Consider the following 23,978-nt stretch of genomic DNA (forward strand, 5'->3'; position numbering starts at 1 on the left):
CTTTATTAGATATGTGTTTTCAAATATTTTTCTCCCAGCTTCTGGCTTGTCTTTTGATTTTCTCAATAAGGTCTTTCACAGAGTAGAAATCTTTAAGTTTATAAAGCCCATGCTATTACTTTCCCTTTTTTTGTCGATTTCCTTTTCGTGTTGTGTGTTAAAACTCAAAGCTCATGATCTACCTAACCAAACACAAGTTCATGTAGATTTTCTCCTATGTTTTCTTCTATAATTTTGAAGTTGTGCCTTTTAAATGTGTCTAAGAATAATTTTGAATGAGTTGGCATAAGTTGTGAAGTTCGTGTCTACCTCCATTTCATGTCATACGGTTTCCAGTTAACGGTTCCTTAACTATTTTTGGAGAAGTTATGGGACACAGTCTCCATTTCAGTGAACGCCCAAAGTTGAATGGGTTCCGCGGCTCTGCCTGCAGGGAGCGCTGTGTCCCGTGAACTGTGAGGGACGCACGGCCTGCAGTTCCTGCACTGACCACACGGTGGCGCTGAGCTGGCCTCTCTGACCCAGAGCGCATGCGTGTTCCCCCTCCCTGCCTGCAGCTGAGAGCAGTTGTGTCTAGTCAGGCACCGCCGAGGCTTCGGCTGGGACGCCCGGCTCAGCGTCTCTGCTGACAGGAACTCAGTCTCCTTAGGACTCGCTGGGCTTTCGGTTTCAGGACGACGCAGGGCTGTGTCCACGCTGACGGAAGCTGGGTTTCCTGAGGACCCAGGCGACGCCGGGAGGAAAGGGTGAGAAGAAGTGGGGAGAAGCTTCCTGTGGGCGGCGGACGGCTGAGGGGGTCCGTCTTCCTGCGACCCAGGAAGGGCTTGGTGTGGAAAGCTGGGTTTTTAGTCACTTCGGTGTGCTGTGTAGCCAGCATGTGGTATGGGGTGTCCAGTTTTCCCAGCACCATTTATTGTGGGGCCTGTCCTTCCCCTCGGTGTGTCCGTGGCCCCCTTGTCGTAACTTAACGGACCCCCCCACCCCCCCCGTGTGGGTTGGATTCTGGGCTCTCTGTCCCGTCCCTCTGGACCGTGTGCCTGTTTTTGTGCCAGTTCTGCCCTGTTTGGGGACTGTAGCTTCTCAGCAGAGTGTGAGGTCAGGGAGCGAGATGCCTCCAGCCCGGTCTCCTTCCTCAGGGTCGCTCTGGCCCTTCGGGGTCCTCTGTGGTTCCACACAAAGGTTAGGAGGATTTGCTCTGTTTCTGTGAAAAATACCCTTGGAATTTCGGTAGGAGTTACGCTCACTGTGTACATTGCTTTGGGAAGCATGGACATTTTAACAGTATGAATTCTTGCGTTCCATGAGCGCGGGATATTTTCCCGTTGATTTGTGTCTTCAGTTTCTTCACCAATGCCTTAAAGTTTTCAGTGTGCGGGTCTTTCACGTCCTTCGTTAAATTTATTCTAGGTATTTTGTTCTTTCTGATGGAATTGTAAATAGCTTTTGTTTGTTTTCTCCCTCTTTCTGATGGTTCATGATTAGTGTTTAGAAATGCAGTTGATTTTCTGTGTATTGATTTTGTAACTTTACTGAGTTCATTTATTATTTCTAATAGCTTTTTGGTAGAATGAGGTAGAAAACTGGAACTCGAAAATCCCACTGTTTCTATCATATTTAGGTCATCCGCAACACCAAAGACGCAGTGTCTCCTACTAGAATCTTCCCACAGTGCCTGTCAATCCCGTGTGGACTCCTATAAGGGCAGTTAGGTTCCTGACTTTGTGGGAAGTGGATCTGGGTTAAGGCTTGGCCTCTATAAGAAAGTGTGATATTTTCTCTGCCTTCCTGGTGTGGTCTTGACGTGGTGTTTTGGAAAGTTATTGACTTTGCAGTAACTCCAAACCTACAGAAACTTGTAATAGCAGAACAAGGTACTGTGTATCTGCACACTCAGATTACCCAGCCTTCCTTGCTTTACTGCTTTAGCCACTGAACACAGAATACTCCAGTGCATTTTACCCAAAACGGGGGCGCTCTTCCAGGGAACCAACACGTAACCTCCAAATGAGGAAATTATGATGGTTTCCGCATTGCGGTCCAGTCCATAGGCCCACTTCAACTTTCACCAGCTGCTCCAGCTCTAGGGCAATGTCTTTTCCCATTCTGATCCAGGTTTCTTTTTCTGGAACAATTACTGATACTTTCCCTCATTTTCACAACCTTGATGGATTTAAAGCACACAAGATGAGTATGATCTGGGTGGCTTTTCTGCATTGTAACATGTATCAGTACTTCATTTATTTTGTGTGTGTGTGATTAGATGTACCGATCATTTACCATTTAAACTATTTTAAGTACACCGTTCTGTGGCATTAACCACGCTCACATTGTTGTACAAATATCCTCACCATCCACATTCAGATCTTTTCAGTTTTCACCGGTGAAGCTCTGTAGCCATTAAACACGAATTCCCCTCAGCCGCTGGCAACCACATTCTACTTTCTCTCTCTGAATTTGACTTTTCTGGGTACCTCATATAAGTGGAATCATATCATTTTTGTCCTTTTGTGACGGAGTTATTTCACTTATCTTAATGACTTCAAGGTTCATATATGTTGTAGCACGTGTCAGAAGTTCCTTAATTTTTAAGGCCGAATGACATTCTTTTGTGTGTATACCACATTTAGTTTATCCACTCATCCATCAATGGACACTTGGATTGCTTCCACCTTTTGCTATTGTGATTAATGCTGCTGTGAGTATAGGTGTACCCGTATCTCTTCCAATCCCTGCTTTTAGTCTTTTGGGTATATACCCTGATGTGGAATTGATGGATCATATGTTAATTCTGTGTTTACCTTTTTGAGGAGCTGCCATACTATCTTCCACAGGGGCTGCACCATTTCACTTTATTCCTTTCACGGCAGAATAACATGGCGGTTTATGGATCAACCCCATTATGTTTATCCATTTACCCACTGGTGGACGTTTGCATTGTTCCTTCCTTTTGGCTCTTGTGAACAGTGCGGCTATCAATATATATGTACACCTGTTTTCAGTTCTTTGGGGTCTCTATCTAGAAGTGGAGGTGTTGAACTATATGGTAATTGTACATTCATATTGTAAACATAGGCTGCACCCTTTTCCATTGCCACAAGCCATGTTTAAAGGTTCCAATTTCTCTGCATTGTTGGCAACATTTGTTATTTTTAATTCTCTTGATTATAACCATTTTAGAGTGTGCGAAGGAGTTATTGCGTTGCGGTTTTAATTTGCATTTCCCTCCTGTCTTGTCATCGGCTTGTTGACCATTTTCATGTCTTGTGCAAAGAAGGGTCTATTTAAGTCCTTTGTCCATATTTAAAATTGGGTTGTTTGTTTTCGTTGATGAGTTATGAGAGTTCTTGATATACACTGGATAAATAAAGACTCATCAGATATATAATGTGGAAATATTTTCTTCCATTATGTGGGCTGTCTTTTTACTTTCTGTATTGCATCTGGTCATTGTCAAGCCACGGAGAGAGGCTTGACAGACAGGGCTGTGAGGGACAATTATGTTTGACTTGGCCAACACGTCAAATCGACTTGGCCGACACGTCACATTTCCTTCAAGCCTCCAGATCTGTGAGATAATAAATTTCTATTGCATATAGCTGCTCAGTGTGTGATATTTCATATGGCAGCCCTAGAAAATAATAAAGATTTTGGTATCAGGAAGAGGAAGGCCCTTAACACTTACCTACACATGTGGAAATATTTTTAGATTTGGGTAATGAAAAGAGGCTGGTGTTGGTGTGCTTAATAGGAAAAGCTCAGATAGACTGGAAGACCTGTTGGTAGAAAATGTACATTGATGGAGATTATGGTGAGGGATCAGAAATGAAAGAGGAAAGCTGAGAGAAAGCTTCTGTAATCTTAGAAATATATATACAAGCATAAACAAATGAATGTTGGTGATATCTCAGATGGAAATGGAGAACATGCCACTGAAAACATGTGGAAAGGTGAATCTTGTAATGAAGTGGCAGAAAACTTTTCTGAATAGTATTAGGTTGCGTGTACAAATTAGAACTTGAGGGTGATGATTTTGGATGTTTAGCTGTAGAGATTTCTAAGCAAAGTATTGAAGGAGGTATGGCCTGATTTCTTCTTCTTTTTTTTTTTTTTAATAAATTTATTTATTTATTTATTTATTTATTTATTTATTTTTGGCTGCATTGGGTCTTCGTTGCTGTGCACGGGCTTCCTCTAGTTGTGGTGAGCAGGACCTACTCTTTGTTGTGGTGCACGGGCTTCCCATTGCGGTGGCTTCTGTTGTTGCAGAGCACAGGCTCTAGGCACGTGGGCTGCAGTAGTTGTGGCTCGCGGGCTCTAGAGTGCAGGCTCTAGTTGTGGCACACGGGCTTAGTTGCTCCGCGGCATTTGGGATCTTCCCGGACCAGGGCTCGAACCCGTGTCCCCTGCATTGGCAGGTGGATTCTTAACCACTGCGCCACCAGGGAAGTCCCTGATTTCTTCTTGATGCTTGCAGTTATGAGAAGAGAAAGTAAACTGAAGAGAAAATTGTTAAGAAAAGCAGAAAGAAATCCTGAAGTTTTGGAAACATCTCAGTCTATCCAGATAACCTGCTTTTGAAATAGAGCCAAGGGTGTGCCTGGAAAAACTTTTGCTAAAGGGTTGATGCATGTGATTCATACAGTCAACCATCTCAGCAGAACCAGGAATAGCTATGTGGTCATACAGGAAAGGCCTGTGGAGGATCCTCTTGTCTGAAGACCTGAATCTCATGAATTGCATAGAAGGCCAAGAAGGGTTTTGAGAGTCTGACAGTAGCAGACACAATGCTGCTCTGGACTGAAATAACCAAATCGGATGAAGTAGAGAAAGATTGATTTGAGGACAGGGACAGACGGAGTGGCTCGCTTGGTTGCTACTGCCACCAGGTGTTCAGAGGGCACAGGCTGAGGTACCAGGGTCACAGACAGGTGGGCCCAGAGGACAGAGCATGCAGATGAAAGGGAGCAAAATTTGCCACCCCGGTGTGTCTCATTATCTTGAGGAGTAAATTAAGGTCATTCTTTTTAAGAACAGAAGAGTCAGGAAGAAATTTTGACCTCCCCCTTAGCTACCTATAGAATTTAGATAGAGGACCTGTTACCAAAATAGAGCTGTCAGCAGAAATATGTGCAGAAAACATGGGCTAGGTGTGGTGGTGTGGGGGCCAGGAGACTCAGCAGGGCCTATAGATCAGAGTCCACTCTGTGTCCCATTGTCTCCACTGGCCCAGCAAATATTTATTTATCAAACATCTGCTTTTCCATTTTCATGTGAATTGCCTTCTTCCCCTTTGAAGTCCCAAACCACTAACCCCAACCTCCTCTTTTGTCTTTAGCTTAAGATGATATTTAAGGTGAGTTACTCAGGTTTCCTGGGTCTCTCCCATGTATACATATTATTAAGTGTTTATTGGAATTTTTCCTTTTAATCTGTCTCATGTCAATTTAATTTTTAGACCAGCCAGAAGGACCTGGAAACGTAGAGGGAAATTTCTTCCTCCTTGATAGAGCCAGTACATTTTTTTTCTTATCTTAAAATCCAATAGAATTTGCTCTGTTTCTTTCTGACTTGCTTGACACCTTGTTTACATCATTTTGCTTTTTTACTTTGGGAATGGGAAACTCTATCCTATGCCTGCCCCACCAGTGTAATTTGAAAGCAAAGAACTTGGGTTAAAGAACAACAAATTGTAAATCTTATAAAAATAGCAAGTGAGACTTTATTCAATACTACTGCAACACGAGGCAGACTGGACTAAACTCCAAATACAACAGGGACAAGTGGGGATTTATACCAACTGGCAGAGTGATGAGATGGAAACTCACTTACAGGAGGTAACAGAGGTCAGAGGATCTTCTTAAACCGGCCTAAGAGGTTCTTGCTAAATGCAGTCAAGGTCTTGTATCTCAAAGGTGGAAGGTCAGGAATTTGATCACATGTCAAGGGTGGAGAAATTCTCAGTAAATTGACTTAGCAGGAGTCTCACTAAAGGCAGGCCAAGGTTGAGGTCTCCTCAAGAAGAGAGCTCAGAGGAGCCTCACTAAAGTTCGATCAAGGATGGAGTCTTTGTCCATCCACCTTTCTGGCTCAAGATAAGAAGAGGCATTCTTCTTTCCTCTGTACAATAGAAGTCCATTTCTTGTTCAGTGGTCTTTTGATTGTTAAGGGCCTCCTGCACTGTGTGTTGAGAGTTTATAGTAGAGGATATTGTTTGTATGGTGTGAGCCTTTAAACCTGCAATAAAGGGGATTATCAAGAGAGTAAAATAAAAGCAAAGATTAATGGTTGAGGCAGACTGAAATGACAATTTCTGAGTCCAGAGTGCAGCTAATCAAGAAAATTTCTAGACATTTGGCACAAAATATCTTTAGATGGTGGAGTGACAACATCAGTGCCAGTCTGATGGATTTCTTGGATGGATTTACTGAATGTTCCAGGTGGTGGCATAGACATCAGAGAGATTTTGATAAGATTGTCTACAGTCATGGTATTTCCTGGAGCAGAGACTAAAAGGTGCAGAAATTAGGTGAACTTCCTGAGGGGCCTACACAGCAGCAGCTCCAGGCACCAAGATTATTTGCATACCATCTTCTGAAGTTTCTTTGAAGTTTTTGTCAAGTTGTCCTGCATCAGCTCACACGGCTTCATTAGGTACCAGGTCGGGGGGGCAGTGGGAAGATCAGCTATAGACAACTTAGAGTCACAGTGAGGATCTGGGTAGTCACGTTTTGGTTCTTCATGATGTGAATTCTGGAGGGTGGGATAAAATTCGGAACATTACTTTGGAGAGACGTAGCCAGATAGTGAAGGAAGCTACAAGAGGTGAGAATTTGTTAAGGACCAACTAAATATGAGAAATGGCAGGATCAAGACAAATTTACAGGTAGATAAATACCTTCTAAGAAAATTATCTGGGCTAGAATCTGATAACCCAAAAGGATTGGCTGTAGTTTTCTACTGAAACATAAAATTTCTCCATATAGTCACCCTACTTGTGATCAAACCTGAACAAAGTAAGGTTATCCTTTTTTACAAAATTCATCTGTTCTAATTAGATTTGCCTGATATTCACACATGTTCAGCAAGAATGATTACTGACCACATGAACATTTTAGTTTGTTTTGGTTGAATTTTTCATAAGGAATCTCAGGTTGTAGTCTTAAAAGCCTCTTGAGGTTTGGAAGACATGCCAAGAACTTACCACCAGACCTCATATGCAGTAGCTATAGATTTGGGTGAATTCCTCTCTTCTCTCATTATTATCTCTTCTATAAAATATTCTAAGGTTCCTGGTCCTATCAAGAAGTGCCTTTCCTTACTTTCCTGTAAGGCTGGATACCACATGAGCCAGGATGCAGGCCAGTTACCCTGAGATGTCTTTGTAACCATTGGCAATAAAAATCAACCTTAGTGTCTTGAACTCTCAGGACACATCTGATTTTATACACATCACTCTAAAATATGACAGTCCAGTCAAAGCCTTGGTTACATGGCCAATATTTCCAAGTATGTTCTGTTATAAGGAGGGTAGATTCTGAATAAACCCATGCAAAAAATCAAATTCTGGCAAAAGTGGAGCATTACGAACTTGGAAGACATTTTAACAGTTTCTTATGGAGTTAAACATACACCTACCATGTGATTGAGGAGTGGGCTACAAAGTACTTACCCAACTGATTTAAAATTTTATGTTTGGACTTTTCTGGTGGCACAGTGGTTAAGAATCCGCCTGTCAATGCAGGGGACACGGGTTTGAGCCCTGGGCCGGGAGGATCCCACGTGCTGCGAAGCAACTAAGCCTGTGCGCCACAGCTACTGAGCCTGCGCTCTAGAGCCCGCGTGCCACAACTGCTGAGCCCGCGTGTCACAACTGCTGAAGCCTGCGTGCCTAGAGCCCGTGCTCCGCAACAAGAGAAGCCACTGCAATGAGAAGCCCACGCACCGCAACGAGGAGTAGCCCTCACTCGCCTCAACTAGAGAAAGCCTGCACACAGCAACGAAGACCCATCGTAGCCAATAAATAAATAAATAAATAAAATGAAATTTTATGTTCACACAAATGCCTTCATGGGAATGCTTATATCAGCTTTATTTATTTGAACCATTTTCTAGTCTCTGAATTTTGCTCCTATGGTGATTTGTTTATGGAAAATTTCCAAAATAATTAGTGAATACTCATATCTATTGTGTAATTTCAATTACATAAACTCATTTTCTGAGGCACCTTCAACCTAAACATCTCTGTCACCTCCTCAGCCCCAGCACAGCCAACCTCTCCCTCGGGGTTTCTGACATACTCAGGAGGAGGTTTATCGCACTATGTGTCTTGCACAGTAATAGCACATGACTGTGACCTCAGATCTCAGACTGCTCAGCTCCATGTAGGCTGTGGATGTGTCCACACTCATGGTGATTGCCCTGGAACTTCTGGCCATACCTTGTTTCACCATCTTTGGGGTCAATATGTGCCATTCACTAAAGCCCTTGTCCAGAGGCCTTTTGAACCAAGCGCATAAAGCAGCTGGTGAAGGTGTGTCTGAAAGCCTTGCAGGAGACATTCACTGATGCCTTGGGCTTCTTTGCCTTAGTGCCAGACTGCAGCAGCTGGATGTGGGAGTGGACACCTGTGGAGAGGGGTCAGGAGTGGATGAAATCCACTTGACTTGTCCTGATTCCCTCCCCAGCCCAGGGACTGGGAAGTTCCTTACATGTAGCCATTGCCACCAGGAAGAGGATCCTCCCGGTCCAGTCTGTGGCGAGGACTATGAGACTTCCGTAGAGGACGCTGTATGGTTGTTGGATGATGCTCTTAGGGCAAGACATACCCATATTTAACCTAGGATATCTCAACTTATTTGCCCATTGACGAGGCAGAATATTTCATATTCAGTGCCTGTCTAGCCAGGAAAAGATGGACATCCCATGGACCACGCTCAGTGGGATGCCAAAGGCCCAAGTCCTAATCCTTGTCTGAGAATATGTGTCCCCCATCACATCCTTGACCTCTGTGCAGACAGAGTTCTTCAAACTGAGAAAGAAGCCCCACACAACATGCCCCTCTTTTTGAGCCCACCTTTGAATGACAGGGAAACAACCTGAACATGTTCTGAGCTTTGATAACTAAATGTTACTCCTAGGGTCAGACTGTCTCCCCAAACTCTGCAACCATTGGATTAAAAAAATCCTGTTTTCCACTTCTAAGAATTAGGATATCTAGAAGGCCTACACATTTACCTGTTAAACACAGTTCTCATTGCCTCATTGAGTTGGGTATGTGTTCCCAATAGAATCCAATATTAATCACACAGGAGTAAGCAGTCCTTAACAACTCTTAATTTAGGTTTGTTTTAGCTGAAAAGAGAAGACTCAGTGCCTGAGAGGAAACCACTCCCCAGTTCCTTCTGCATCTTCTCCTGGGGCTGCAATCCTGTGCTGGGTGGGTCCTGAGCACCCCCAGTACCACCCTGCAGGGAAGGGTCCTGCCTGGTCTCACATTGTATCTACCTCAGTATCTCTAGTCCAGTATTCAATGGCTGTGCCCTGCCTTCAGAATCCTTTTACAGTGACACCATATTCTTTCTACATCATCTCTTGAAATAGTGAATCGGCCTTACTAAACCCACATACTTTACAGGGAGACCCCAAGCAAGGATTTTATGAAACCACAAGGGAGCCCTTTCCCTGGAGGTGCCAGATGCATTGATGCAGTTGACAGTCATGTGAGTCCAGAGTCTATCAGGGGCTTTGGGGGTTCCTCTCATTTCTTTTGGGCTCCTCTGGTTTAATATTCTGTCAGAGAACACCTGCACATAGAAGCCATGGATCTCAATGCACACATAACATCTAATATTCCAATAATACAGACACACACACACACACACACAGTGGCTAATTATCATAGTAATGTACTTGAAATTTCTTCTTTTCTATACCTAGCACATGGGCAGTGCCCTCCGTGCCCTGACATACACTGACCCTAGGCTTGAGTGTGTGACTTGCTTTGACAAACAAAAGCAAACACAGTAAAGTGGAGACTGGAGTGTGCAAGCACGTTGGGTTTGCCTGTTCTTGAAGAATCTGGACACTGCAGTTGCCCCATGGGAAGGGTACAGGCTTGCCCCACATTGTCAGAAGTGGGGCACAGTCACAACATTTCTCACTCATAGTGCCTGCACCTGAGGGACCCCAGAGACCCCACCTGCAGGAAGGAAGACCTGAGAAGTCTGAGGAGGAAGAGGAGGATGAGGCAGCATTGTTGTCAACTGACTCAGGTGACGCTGTTCTACTGGGTCACCAGGTGGGTGGGGCAGTAGCAGGAAGATGAGCTGGGTCAGCTCCATGAGGGATGCCCTGGCCTTTGCAGGGCACCTCGTCACCAGAAGTTTCTCCGTCCTCGGGCTCAATCCTGCTGGTCATCTTTCCTCTTGACCGCCTGCCCTGTGGACCTAGGACCCCAGCATCTGACAGGTAGATAGACCCACTGCTTAATCACCCACAACTGCGCCAACTGTGGGAAACCTGCGTCGTCTTCTACGTCTGGTGGAACCCGGATTGTGATTACACCTGGATCCACCAAAAACTCCTGGAGGAGGAGGGAAACTTTGTCATAGAACACTAAGGAAAGAGAGAAAAACAGCCTGAGGCTGATGAGTGAGGATCCTGAGTTTGGTCTGTAAGCTGCAGGTGTCAGAGGCTTCGACCTGATCTCCTTTTCTGGACTTTGTCTCACTGTGGTCTCTGGGCATCCCTCAGTTCTCCTCCTTGGAGAGTCTGCGTCTTGTAGCACTTGTTACAGCTTTCATCCACTAGTGTTATCCTGGAGCCTCATTACTGTGGTAGCCGTCTGGGGGAGAGGGGTCTTATATATTCTTATGATTAAATCTCAGTGAGGCAGTTATCCCGTGTCTCTAATCTGTGATTCTCACAGGGTTTCCGCAGTGGTGTCAGGGTGGGACTTGTTCCCTTCTGATTACCCACCTGATTCACAAAAAATTATGACCAGGGAGCTTGACATTATTAGTTGCACAAAAATGTTTCCTAATTTTAGGGAGAAAGAAAATAGAGATATGTGACTCATGAATACTTAAAAAACTTAAAAGAAAGGCATTTCATAAATATAAACAGTATCAGAAATTCTCTTTCAAAAAGAAAATGAAACATTATGCATCTGTTATTTTTTTAACTTGTCAAAGTATGTTTTCTGCTAAAATATACGTAAAAACCTGTGTGTGTATGTGTGTGTGTGTTAAAATGTAGCCAGATTTGTTTTCATCAGGTATGGTGAGACACACAGACGTGGAAGTGATTGTCAGTTTACACTCACAGACCCCTAGAAACAGGGGGCACACACCACACAGGGGCCACTCAGGGAGGCACTGGGGTTGGTCAGGAGACAGAAGAGGGGGCAGGACATGCACCAGAGACCTGATTGGGGTTTTGGGATGGATGAGGCAGGGTAGGTATGCTGAGTAAAATTAGCACTGGATAACTTGAACAATTTTGTCAGGCTCTTGGGCATGTGTGGTCCCTGGTTGTCAGAGACCTGGCCCTGGGGTGACCCAGGTCAGGAGGAATATGGAAAGGTGTGTGAGAGCTTGTAAGAGAGATAGAAAATAGAGATGTGCTCTGGATTGGTGGCTTGTACATCAGAGGTACACCTACAGGAAGGTGTCTGATATCTGCAGGAATTTGCAGCCCAGGAAGGGGCAGTCTGTGCAAGATCAAGGCCCCCCATATCAGAACATTGAGAATACAGAAATAGGAAAATATAGTTGCTTCAATTGTCCCTGTGGTGCTCTGGCTTCAAATTAAGGGAACTTTGGGTGAGTGACTTTCAGAGAATATGGCAGAAGTCACTCTAAATGGAATAAAACATTTTACTGTGAGAATAGGAAGAACAAACACAAGTAAAAGTATGAAGATTCCTTGTAAACTGGCTCGTCACCAAGTCCCCACTTGTATGGCATTAGCCAGGAAAACAGATTTGAAGTTTGGGGGCTCTCTAAAAATACCTGGGCGGAGTTGTGAAGAGTATTAGAATATGCTCAGGTCAAGGAGACGGGTCCAGAAGTTACGCCCTTTGAGAGTATGAACTGTAAGTAAGTTTATGCAAAGACAGTAGTATTTGTGTATAGCCAAGGCTGTAGTAGGAGCGGGTGGTCCTACTCCATAGGGGTCAAGGTGTTGACTGAAAGGAGGCCGGTGCTTCCTGGAGACAACATTTATGTACATTATTTTCTTTCCTTTTTAAACTTCTGCTCCCTGCATTCATTCATTCATTCATTCATTTATTTATATTTTTGGCTGCATTGGGTCTTCGTTGCAGCGAGCGGGGGCTACTCTTTGCTGCGGTGCGCAGGCTTCTCATTGCGGTGGCTTCTCTTGTTGCAGAGCACGGGCTCTAGGTGCGCAGGCTTCAGTAGTTGTGGCTCGTGGGCTCTAGAGTGCAGCCTCATCCGTTATTTTCTTTAAATTAAGACTTTACTTTTTTGAGAGCAGTTTTAGGTTTACAGCATAATGGGGGGGGCAGTACAGAGCTATCCCATATACGTACTGACCCCCCACATGCACAGCCTCCGCCATCATCAGTACCCTCAGATGGCACATTTGTTACAGCTGATAAACTGTCATGACACATGGCAATTACCCAAAGTCCATAGCTTACCTTAGGGTTCACCCTTGTACATTTCACGGGACTTTACAAATGTATGACGTGTGTCCAGTATTAAGGAATCATGAGGAGTATTTCTCTGCCCTAAAAGTCCTCTGACTTCACCTGTTCATCCATCTTCCTCTTCCCGAACTCCACACAATCACTGATCTTTTTACTGTCTCCATAGTTTTGTGTTTTCCAGAATATCACAAAGTTAAAAGCATACAATATGAAGCCTTTTCGGATTGGCTTCTTTTACTTAGTAATATGCATGCCTCTTCCATGTCTTTTCATTCTTTTATTGCCAGATAATATTCTATTGTTTGGATGCACCACAGTTTATTTATCTGTTCACTTACTGTAGGACATCTTGGTTGCTTCCAAGTTTTGTCAACCATGAATAAAGCTGATATAAACATTTGTGTGCAGGTTGTCACGTGGACCTATGTTTTCTATGTCTTTGGGTAAATACCAAGGTGTATGATTGCTGGGTCATATGGTAAGAGCATGTTTCCTTTCATAGAAACTGCTGAAATGTCTCCCAAAGTGGATGCACCGTCTTGCGTTACAACAAGCGGTGAATGAGTTCCTTTCCTTCTACAGCCTTGCTGGCATGTGGCGGGTAATTGCGATGTGTCATGACAGTTTATCAGCCTTGCCGGCATGTAGTGTGGTCCATGTTCCAGATTTTGGCTGTTTGAATAACTGTGTATAGTCATCACATCATGGTTTTACTTTGTATTTCCCTGATCACATGTGAAGCAGAGCTTCTTCTCATATGCTCATTTGCTACCTGTTTATCTCCGTTGGTGAAGTTTCTATTCAGGTCTTTGGCCCCTTTTTTTTTAAAAAAATAAATTTATTTATTTTTTAAATTTTTGGCTGTGTTGGGTCTTTGTTGCTGTGCGCGGGCTTTCTCTGGTTGCGGTGAGGGGGGCTACTCTTCGATGCAGTGCGCAGGCTTCTCATTGCAGTGGCTTCTCTTGTTGCAGAGCACAGGCTCTGGGCGTATGGGCTTCAGTAGTTGTGGCACACGGGCTCAGTAGTTGTGGCACGCGAGCTCTAGAGCGCAGGCTTAGTAGTTGTGGCGCAGGGGCTTAGTTGCTCCGCGGCACCAGGGCTTGAACCCGTGTCCCCTGCATTGGCAGGTGGATTCTTAACCACTGCGCCACCAGGGAAGTCCCTTTGGCCCATTTTTTAATCAGGTTTTCTGTTTTCATGTTGTTGAGTTTCAAGTGTTCTTTGTATAATTGGGTAACAGTATTTTACCAGATGAATCTGTTACAAATAATTTATCCTAGGCTGTGGCTTGTATTCTCATTGTCTTGACATTGTCTTCCACAGAGCAGAAGTTTTAAAATTTAATAGAATCCAGCTTATCAAAGATTTATTTTATGGATCCTAAAAAGTCATCATTCATTCTACCCCAAATCATCTAGTTTTTCTCCTGTGTTATCTCCTGGAGGTTTCAGAGTTTTGAATTTTACATTCAACTCTGTGAACCATTTTCAGTAAAGTTCTGTGAAGACTATAAGGTCTTTGCCAAGACCTATGCACTTTTTTGCATGTGGATATCCAGTTGTTCCATTTGCTAAAAAGCCCCATTAATTTTCGGAATGGCACAGATAGGAGTAATCTCTTCCAGACTTTGCTTTAATCTTGGGAAAACGGGGGTGTACATTTCGGCAGAGAGCAAGGATTATACCAGGATTGTGGTCTAAGCAGAGGGTGAGCCCAGACACATAATAGAAATACCAATATCAAAAGAAGAAAGGCAGTAAAAGTTATGTGTTCATCATTTGTGTTTTAAGAGGGACCATCCACAGGCTTTACTGGGGCTCAGGATTTAGCATCCAGGATGAAGTCATCACCAATGGGAAGGTCTTGAGTTGGACGGGTATCATCTGGGATGTGGACTGGAGAACCTCCAAGTGAGTTCCTGCTGCAGTGGATGTGGGTCTCAGCATTTGCCATGTTGTCTGAAGTAATGTCTCTGTGGCAGAGTGGGCTTCCAATTATAATTTAATGAAAACAACTAGACCATTACTAATTAGATCAGCCATCATCAGGATGATGTGAGCTGTGCCTGACCAGTCTCTGTTATTGTTGTTGTTTGCGGGCATATAGGGTCCTGTATCAAATGAGCCACCTGCCCTGTAGGACAGGTTATGGTTAGTGCTTCCAGGAGAGTATGTGCCCTAGATCTGGTGTCCAACCCTTTTGGTATGGGGGAAAGATAGTAAAATATATTAAAAAATAAATCAAGCCATGGGGAAAGGGAGAGAAACATTCAGGGGATTATGTGCCAGACTGGAATTTGGAAAGGAATTATTTGAGAAGAGCATTATGTTTCTAATAGCAAACATCTGTCTAGGACCTATCAGGGACATGATGGTTCTACTGAATGATATTCCAAGACCCTACATTGTGTGTATTGAAAATGAAATGTGTAGTTTAGTTACTATTAGTAAAGTCTATAACTCCAAAGGAAATAAGTAGTGCTCTAGTAAGGCATTGTAGGTCTTAGCATACATGGAAATATGTGTCATTTTGATTTACGTTTTAGGTATCTTTGAGGCAAGGGATTCCCAGATACTTTTACACCAAAGGGGACAGTTTTTGGACAGTGGCCCAGTAGTTTATTCTAAATGAGAAGATGGGGTTATTTGTTGTCCAGGGTATCCACTGCTAAGGCCACTGCCCCTGCCCTGTCCCTGGGACTTGACCTCGTGCTCCTGAGTCCAGAGCACTCCTTGGTGTCCCGATTACACCCTGCAGCCCAGCCCCTCCTGTCTCCCTGCAGGGAGGTTTGTGTCTGGGCTCACACTGATCTCCGTTTATTGTGTCTCTTACACAGTAATGCATGGTCCTGTCCACGGCTCTCAGGCTGTCCATTTGCAGATACAGCATGTTCCTGGCATTGTCTCTGGAGATCACAAGTCAGCCCTTCACAGAGTCTGCGTAGCTAGTGCTACCAGTACCAGTATTCATGGATGAGACCCACTCCGGCCCCTTCCCTGGAGGCTGGCACACCCAGCTCATCCAGTAGCTACTGAAGGTGACGCCAGAGGCTGCACAGGAGAGTGTCAGAGACCTCTCAGGCTACACCAAGCCTCCCCCAGACTCCACCAGCTGGACCTCTGCAAACACAGAGACATCCTGGTCAGGAGACTGTCACACGTCCACTGATTCCCTCACTCATATCCCCTCACATCCTCAGTATCTCTTGTTCTCCATCAGTTACCTTGTAAAACAGCAACAAAGGCAAAGCAGCTCAGCCCGGACTCCATGGTGAGTTGTCTGTATTCAGTCCTTGCACAGCTGATGCCGAGGCAGGACCGTAACAGTGAGGTGTGGGGGTCCTCTGAAGGACGACTTGGGCTCGAAGATGCCCCAGCTGGTCCCTCCTTGGACTGAAGGACACTTGATGTCCCATCCGATCTTACTTCTCTCTCTATCACTCAGGGTCAGAGCTGCATCAGCACTGACATCACTCAGCATCACAAACATACTTTCCTAAAAACAAATTCCATGCAAATGGAATCCATTTTCGATGACCGCTTTTTAGGTGACCTGAAATAACTGAAAAAATACCTTAGCATAGTTATTGATAATATGAACCTGCTTCTTTAGGCAAATATAAAATATAAAATAACAACGGCAATGGTCAGTTTTATGTGTCAGCTAGCCTGGGCTCCCTCTCCAGTTATTCTGGAGATCAATCCCTAATCCAGGTGTTACCCCGAAGCTATTTTGTAGATGCTGTTAAATTCTATCATCATTTTACTCTAATCTAGCAATATTATCCTAGATAACCTGGTTGGGCTTGATTCAATCACAACAGACCTGAAGAAGATGCAGTTCCACAGTGGACAGCAGCTTCATCTACTACTCGAGATTTCCAGCCTGGCCTTCCTGACGTCTGGCCCCATGAAGGTTGTATGTCTCCAACCGGCCACACAGCCTCCATCCTCCAGAGCTCGCAGCACAGCGCGGTGTCCATCAGGCTCTGCTGGAAGCCACAGGTCAGGGTGGTGACCCCACAATAGTTTGATCAGGACAAGTTCAAACTCCACATCCCGTTGTGTCTAAACAAACATCACTCCCTTGAGTACTTGTGTCCACTTACCTTCCCCAGTGAGTGCACGTGCAGAGGACAGCAGGCACATCCTGGTCCACAGCAAGTCTAAAAGTCCCATCACACCTTCCCAGGTGCCTGCAGGAGCCACAGCCTGGGCCACACCTGAGCTCCAGGTAAAGGGTCTGCCCCTGGGGTTTAGACCACAGAAGGGGCATGACCCCTTTTCAGAGAGTGGAAGGAGAAAGGGTTTGGGGACAAAAAGATGAAGGAGAAAGAAAGCTGATTCACAGAAGAGACAGCCTGATCAGTGGTCACTGTACAGCGTTGAGTCTGGTGAGAGGAGGGTTAGATTTAAAATCCATCAGCTTCTCTCAGGGACTGGCCCAGCCTTAGGCTCCATCTGGCTGGGACCGGGACAGCAAAGACTGTCCTTGTGTAGGATTTCTGTTGAGGTTTGCTCTTCCAGTATGATGGGAAACCAGCAACCAGCTCCCTCAGGCTCCCTCACATCCCTGCTCCTGGTGACCATCAGCAGTCATTACTGGCTCTGTAGGTGGGACTCTGCATTGGTGCACGTGAGACTGTATGCTCGTGTTAGAGCAGAAGTTTCTAATCAGAAATCTGTAGTTGACAAACAATTACAAACGTAGAGAGGGTCTACGAGAAATGGTGAGACGCAGAGGGAACCACAGGCTCTGGCAGGAAACCTCTACCTTCATCCGCACCTGCTCGTGTGGCTGGTCTCTGTGCTCAGTGGGTCCTGAGCATCCCCTGGTGGCCTCAGTCCTGCCTCATGGTCCTCAGTGAAACCTGCAGCCCAGCCCCTCCTGTCTCCCTGCAGGGAAGTTTCTGTCTGGGCTCACCCTGACCTCCCCTCCCTGTGTCCCTCAAACAGTCCACAGCCATGCCCTGGGTGGTCGCAGAGCTCAGCTGCAGGGAGAACTGGCTCCTGGACGTGTCTCTGGAGATGGGGAGTTAACTCCTAGGGGCTGGGGCTGGGGCTGAGTCGTCATTCTAGCATATTCCTGATGACCAGTGCAGCCCCTGCCCCAAGGGCTGATGGATCCCAGCTCCAGCAATAACCACTGGTTGGGATGAGGAATCCAGAGACAGCACAGGTGAGGGAGAGGGTCTGCAAGGTGTAGTCCTGGGCCCAACTCCTGTACCTGCACCTGGGACAGGACACCTGGGCACAAGGAGAATCAGTCGCCGTCAGTCACCTGTGGCCACAACCATCCCCGCAGACCCGTGTCTGACACCTGCGACCCTCACTTTGGGGAGGTGTCACCAGGCGGAGGAGAAGAACCCACAGCCTCCTCTTCCTCCGGACCACAGCTCTGCCTTCCCCAGAGACCTCAGCCCTGTCTGCGGAGGGAGCTGTGAGCTCCCGCAGCCCAGGGGTGGACTTTACCCTCGAGCTTGAAGAGGAATTTTCATATTGGAAGCCTTGTCCTTAGAAGTGGGGAGGGACTGAAGAACTCCTTTTCTGTTATTTCTTATTATTGCTAACCAACATATAATCATTCTCCCCACTTTCTAAGGACTCAGATTGTTTTCTATCCATAATGGCCCTTTTCTCCTTTTTTTTCAGTTAGTTTTTGCAGGTGTTAAGTGGAAGAAATAGTCCTACTCTATTTTCTGATGTTTGAGAGCTGGCACCTTAAAGTTCACTCCTCTCTTCTTCCTCTGCCCACTGCTGGGAAATTTGGTAAGAAGCACAGCTTCTCCCTCCTTCGATGCAGGTGGGAGATCAAAACCACATGAGCCCCGCCCGTGAGCACAACACTTACCCTCCCACACCCAGGAACCACATTAAAAACCCTAATCCGTCTCCATTGCTGGTGCTATCAAACCATTTCTGATGTGCTTGAGAGGTCTGCCCTGCTCTCAACAGACACCTCAATAATGGAGATGATACATTTTTCAAATTCCTTTCACGTGTGCCTGTGGCATCATCAGACTGAGCTTCTATATCGAGCTTTGGTCGGGGATAGGTGTCACTGTGCATTGCCTTGATGTCCACTATTAGTACTGCTGGTGCTGTGAGTGTGGTGTCGGGTGAGTAACCGCCACCACCAGGGCCTTCCTCCTCTCGCTTTGGGTGTGTGATGCCGGTGTTGCCTGATACCCATTATGCGCTTTAAGGCGCTGCTTGCTGGCTCGTTGTGCTCTGAGCTGTGCCGTGCACTGCCGCGTTGCTGACTGCAGCAGAGCCTCTTGTATGGACTCAGCCAACTTCCTTCAGAAGTTTTGATAATTAATTGGTATTTATGGACAGGAGTAAACAGTCGTAAGGGACTCTGCCTTCTGTGCATGGGAGTGTTTTCCTCGTATGGCAGCACATCTTCCTAATTCAGAGGTTTCAGGGTTAAGCATAGAATCATGAGGCAGAGATGGGCTGGGGGAGACTGCTCTAAGGAGAGGAAGCCCCAGACCCCGGCAGGGAACAGCCCTGAACCTCCATCTGCGCCTGCTCCCACGATCAGCCTTGTGTTGGCAGCGCTGACCTCCCTCTGAGGCCCTGAGATCTCCTGGGAGACCCTGGCTGTTACCCGCAGCCCCCACACCTGCCCCTGCGAGGCTTGTGTCTGGCTCACCACGCACTCGGACTGCAGTGTCTCGGGCACAGCCGTACCTGCCTGCACTCCTGGCCTTGGAACTGCACAGCTGTGAGAACACTTGCTTCTCGGTTGTGTCCTTGGAGATGCTGACTCAGGACTGGAGGTCATGCTGTCCTGAGTGTGCCCCTGAGCCCAGGCCACAGCAGCCGCTCCAGCCCCTTCCCTGGGTGAATGTGGATCCACCACAGGGAATATTCTGAACCTGGGAACATGTAGATGACACAGGTGAGGCTGAGCCTCTCCATGGAGACCACCTCTCCCTCATGCCTTTGTACGATGTGGTTCTCAGCCTGGGTACCTGAGAAGAGAGAAAACTCCTGAGTCACCCAGGCACATGGCCTCATCCCATCATCCCATTTCTGAAGGAAAAGTCTGATTCTCTTCAAGTGGTTTAAGATACGCAGTTAAGTCAGACTTCTCATCATGATGTGTAGGCGGACAGAAGGGCTTGTGGCCTCCGGATTCTGAGGGGGGAATTAGTGCAAGTCTGTAGTACTGTACCTATGAAACTGGGCCTTAAGAAGGCATTTCATGCTGAAGAAAGCACCTTAATGGAAGACATAGGATGAAAAAACAAGTTAGAGTGCATTGTCAGCTAACAGGCACCGAAGGAGATTGTGAGATGTAATTTTACAGTAGAATGAAAACAGGCCCAGATAGAAGATGGGAGAAGAAGAAAGAAATGAGAAGCAAAAACGTAAAAGCCATATGTGTAAGCATAATTAAATGGTGAGTAGAGGGAAAAGAGTACATCATCTTGTACAGGGTATAAATTAAAAGTGTAGAATTAGCATTCAGAAGGTCAGTGGGAACTCGTTTGAGAGAGCAGAATGGTGAGGACTCAGAGTGAAGCCCTGGGGCTGCACGGGGGGTAAGGGGAGCATCATTAGATTTTATGAGTCAGGTATCCTCATCCTATGCTCTGCGAAAGCCCTACTGTGGGAGTGAAAGAGCGTCTAACTCTCGCCCTATCAGGGGGGAAGATTGGCCGATGTGTTAGGTCCATCAGGGAGGAGCAGGCCCAGTTGGGATGGGGAGGAATACAGAAGAGCAGGCAGACGGCAAGGAGTAAATGTCCTACCTTGGAAGTTCATCCCCGATCACATTCGGTTTAAATGGCAGGACTGTGTTTGTAAATTAAAAGGGAAATATTCATAGTCTGGAGGACAATGAAATTTTTCTTCTGATCATGACCTGGTACTAGATTTTTTTCCTCCTCTCAAAACAAGTACAAAATTTCACAAGAGTGAAATATTTGTTCTCTCACATTGGGCACCAACAGAGAGAAGGGATCAGCACATGCATAGGAGGAACCTACCATGTCCAGGAAAGAACCACGGAAAAGGACAGAGGGAACGCCCCTGGGGCTCTCACGTGGTCAGGAGTGGTGTCTCTTCTCACCCACTGGGGCAAGGAAAATAAAATCTGATGATTAAGGGAGCATTAGATGGTGCACTCTGAAAGGTTTCACAGAGCACTGAGGAACAATGACTCCTACTCTAGATGCTGACCCAGTAAGCCCTCAATTCCATGGTAGCACTCATGGACATAGCCCTCCGCTCTCTCACCTCAGCCCTGGCTGAGTTCATATCCAGACCCATCCACTGCCACGCCCTGGGACTGTTACCTAATCCCATTAGGAGACCCACCCAGCAACCTCTTTTTCTCTGTCACTGTCTCCTTTGTAGGAGGTGGCCACAGCAGATGGTGTAGACCTGGCTCCTCTGGGATCCTGCTTTTAACTCATTGGTAGATGTCCCTGAGCAAGGCCCCAAGGCTGGCAGAGGGCCAGGTCACCCTGGGGGCAGCTGTCTTGCTGCTTGGACTCTGGGCAGTACTGGCTCCAGTCCAGTGCTCTCAAGGCCGCCCTTCATGGCGCTACATCTCTTCGGAGTTGGTGATACCCAGGAAGGAGTTGCACCGAGGCAAGGGTGTTCAGACGCCAGGCTGGCTCTCCTACAGCCTGCATTTTGGGGGCCAGAGGCACGTTATCCACATGCGGCGCAAGAAGTTATTTTGGCCCGGACACCTGCTGCTGATGACTCAGGATGACCAAGGAGCCTTGCAGATGGACTACCCCTTCGTCCCTTCAGATTGTTACTACCTTGGCTACCTGGAGGAGATTCCTTTTTCCATGGTCACCGTGGACACGTGCTATGGGGGTCTTGAAGGTATTATGAAGTTGGATGACCTTGCATATGAAATCAAACCCCTCAAGGATTCGGAAAGGTTTGAACATGTGGTTTCTCAGATAGTGGCAGATGCCAGTGCAACAGGACCTGCATATGGACCGGGACACAAGGAGGTTAGACACCCACTGTTCCCTGAAGCAGATGTCAGTGTAGCCCCCAGGAGTGGTGCTAGGGTGTTTGCAGCACATAAGGGAATTATGAAAGGATTTGTTCAATATTCTAATTCAATGTATCATGTATACAACAATGTGTCTAAGTGTGTAGAAACCCTGGTACACATGTGTAGTATAGTGGACTCCTTTCAACAAGGTCTTGCTGTAAGGTTCTATCTAGTTGCAGTGGTACTATTTAATGAAAGAGATCCAACTGTCATGAATGACTATAGAGTACCAGGTGGTGCATATGCTCGTTATCATGCAAACAATTTCAGACTAGTTACAGAAACCACCTCATCCTTGATAGTAATTCGTGATGGACCACGACCAGGTCAATTTGAGCCAGAGACCTATACTATGTGTACAACTGATCGTAGTCTACTCTTCGTTGGTTATCTAGGCAGACATTATTTAATATTAGCTATTGTATCAACCCAACTCATTGGGAGAAGCTTTGGTCTGTGGTATGATGGTGATAACTGCTATTGCATGAGAAGGAGCACCTGCCTTATGGCAAAATACCCAGCCTTGACAGATGCCTTCAGTGACTGTTCCATTGGGCATTGGTGGAACATAGTAGGACTACGGGGCAGTTGTATATTTAACACAACGGTGAGCTATTTTAATGAAAGCCTGATAAAGATGCGTTGTGGAAACTATATAGTGGAGGATTGGGAGCAATGTGACTGTGGCTCCTTTAAGCAGTGTTACAGCAACAAATGCTGTGAGTATGACTGCATGTTGGAGGAAGGGGCTACTTGTAATGAAGGACTATGCTGTACAAACTGTACCTACTCTGAACCTGGGACACTCTGCAGACCAATCCAGAATCCATGTGATCTTCCAGAGTACTGTTTTGGAACAACCAGTCAATGCCCAGAAGATTTTTATATGCAGGATGGAACGCCCTGTACTGAAGAAGGCTACTGCTATCATGGAAACTGCACTGACCGCACAATGCACTGCAGAGAAATCTTTGGAAGACATGCTATTAACGCTCATGACGTCTGCTATACAATAAATAGAAAAGCCAATCGATTTGGACACTGTACAAGAAATGATAGGGTGTTGAACTATGCTGCTTGTGGAGAAGAAGACATAAAATGTGGAAGGCTGCAGTGTAGCAATGTCACTCATGTTCCCCGGTTGCAGGAACATGTTTCATTCCATCAGTCAAAGATCTCAGGGGTCTGGTGTTGGGGAGTAGGCAGTCACTATTCCCCAGAAACAACTGATGTTGGTCATGTGAGAAGTGGTACCCCCTGCGCTCCTGAGAGGTTCTGTCTCAATAGCGCCTGCAATGCTCGTATAGATGCAATAACTTATGACTGTCCCCCTAAGAAATGCAATCATAGAGGAATTTGCAACAATAGAAGGAATTGCCATTGCCATGTAGGCTGGGAGCCTCCACTGTGCTTAAAGAGAGGTCCTGGAGGGAGCATGGACAGCGGACCCAGTTCAAGAAGAATTCGCTCAGTAAAAACAAGCCAAGCATCGATCCTATATTTGAAACTGGTCTTTGGTCGCATTTATACCTTCATAGCTGCACTCCTCTTTGGTGTGGCCACCAATGTTAAAAATGTCAAGACCTCCAGAGTTAAGGAAGTGATAGTAGGTGATAAATAAATTATAAACCAGCCTCCTGACCCCTGTACAACCATTGGTAATATAGAAGTAATATCGATATATATGATGAAATCAGTAATAAGATGGCGAAGCTGAATATCATGTTCTAGAAGTCTGCAGGAGATGACAGGGGATTTCCGTACATCAGGGGCAGTCAAGAGGCATCGATGTTCTCACATCAGGTCTCTTTGATAGGTCACTGATCAGGGCTGTGAAATAAATCTTGAAAAACCACTTGTTGGTGCCCTCTAATATTTTGTAAACTCTAAGAGAGCAAATTGAGCTTGAGACTTTGGCCTGGAGAGAGACCTGAGTCAGCAGCTGGGTCTTGACCTGAGTTCACTGGTCCCAGTAATAACAAAAATTTTCATGGGCTTCTTTAGGGGCAGATTCATAACATTTCTCCAAATTAGTGCTCTTGAACACTGGGGTTTTCTGCTTCCTCTATTTAATCTCTTCTTCTCTAAACCCAAAGTGGGTTCAGGGTAATAGAGGGCCCCTCCCAACCAGCACTGTCTGTCTCCTTCTGGGGTGGCTGTGGTCTGTGGGGTGAGAGTGATGTGGGCTCAGTTCCCACCTAGCATAAACTAGGACACTCTGGAGAGCATATTTCCCAAGGTGGGACACGGAGATCAGGAGGCTGAATGTAGC

General features: G+C 45.9%; 1 protein-coding gene across 7 annotated transcripts; it reads left to right on the forward strand.

Annotated features, from left to right (window-relative positions):
- The first annotated feature begins 517 nt into the window (after positions 1-517).
- Positions 518-23,561, forward strand: LOC132354937 (disintegrin and metalloproteinase domain-containing protein 21-like). Of its 7 annotated transcripts, none has more exons than XM_059907078.1 (4): positions 518-746; positions 16,464-16,677; positions 18,325-18,441; positions 21,043-23,561. In XM_059907078.1, exon 4 carries the CDS (start codon positions 21,108-21,110, stop codon positions 23,325-23,327), a length of 2,220 nt encoding a protein of 739 aa, XP_059763061.1. In that variant the 5' UTR covers positions 518-746; positions 16,464-16,677; positions 18,325-18,441; positions 21,043-21,107; the 3' UTR covers positions 23,328-23,561. The 7 variants fall into 7 exon arrangements, 5 of the variants coding, with proteins under 5 accessions (XP_059763061.1, XP_059763060.1, XP_059763063.1 ...); XM_059907077.1 differs by having other exon boundaries at positions 16,497-16,677; XM_059907079.1 differs by lacking the exon at positions 518-746 and adding an exon at positions 10,180-10,271 and having other exon boundaries at positions 16,497-16,677.
- The last annotated feature ends 417 nt before the right edge of the window (positions 23,562-23,978 follow it).

This window comes from Balaenoptera ricei, chromosome 20 (assembly GCF_028023285.1).
Source record: "Balaenoptera ricei isolate mBalRic1 chromosome 20, mBalRic1.hap2, whole genome shotgun sequence".
In the NCBI taxonomy this organism is placed as follows: Eukaryota; Metazoa; Chordata; class Mammalia; order Artiodactyla; family Balaenopteridae; genus Balaenoptera; species Balaenoptera ricei.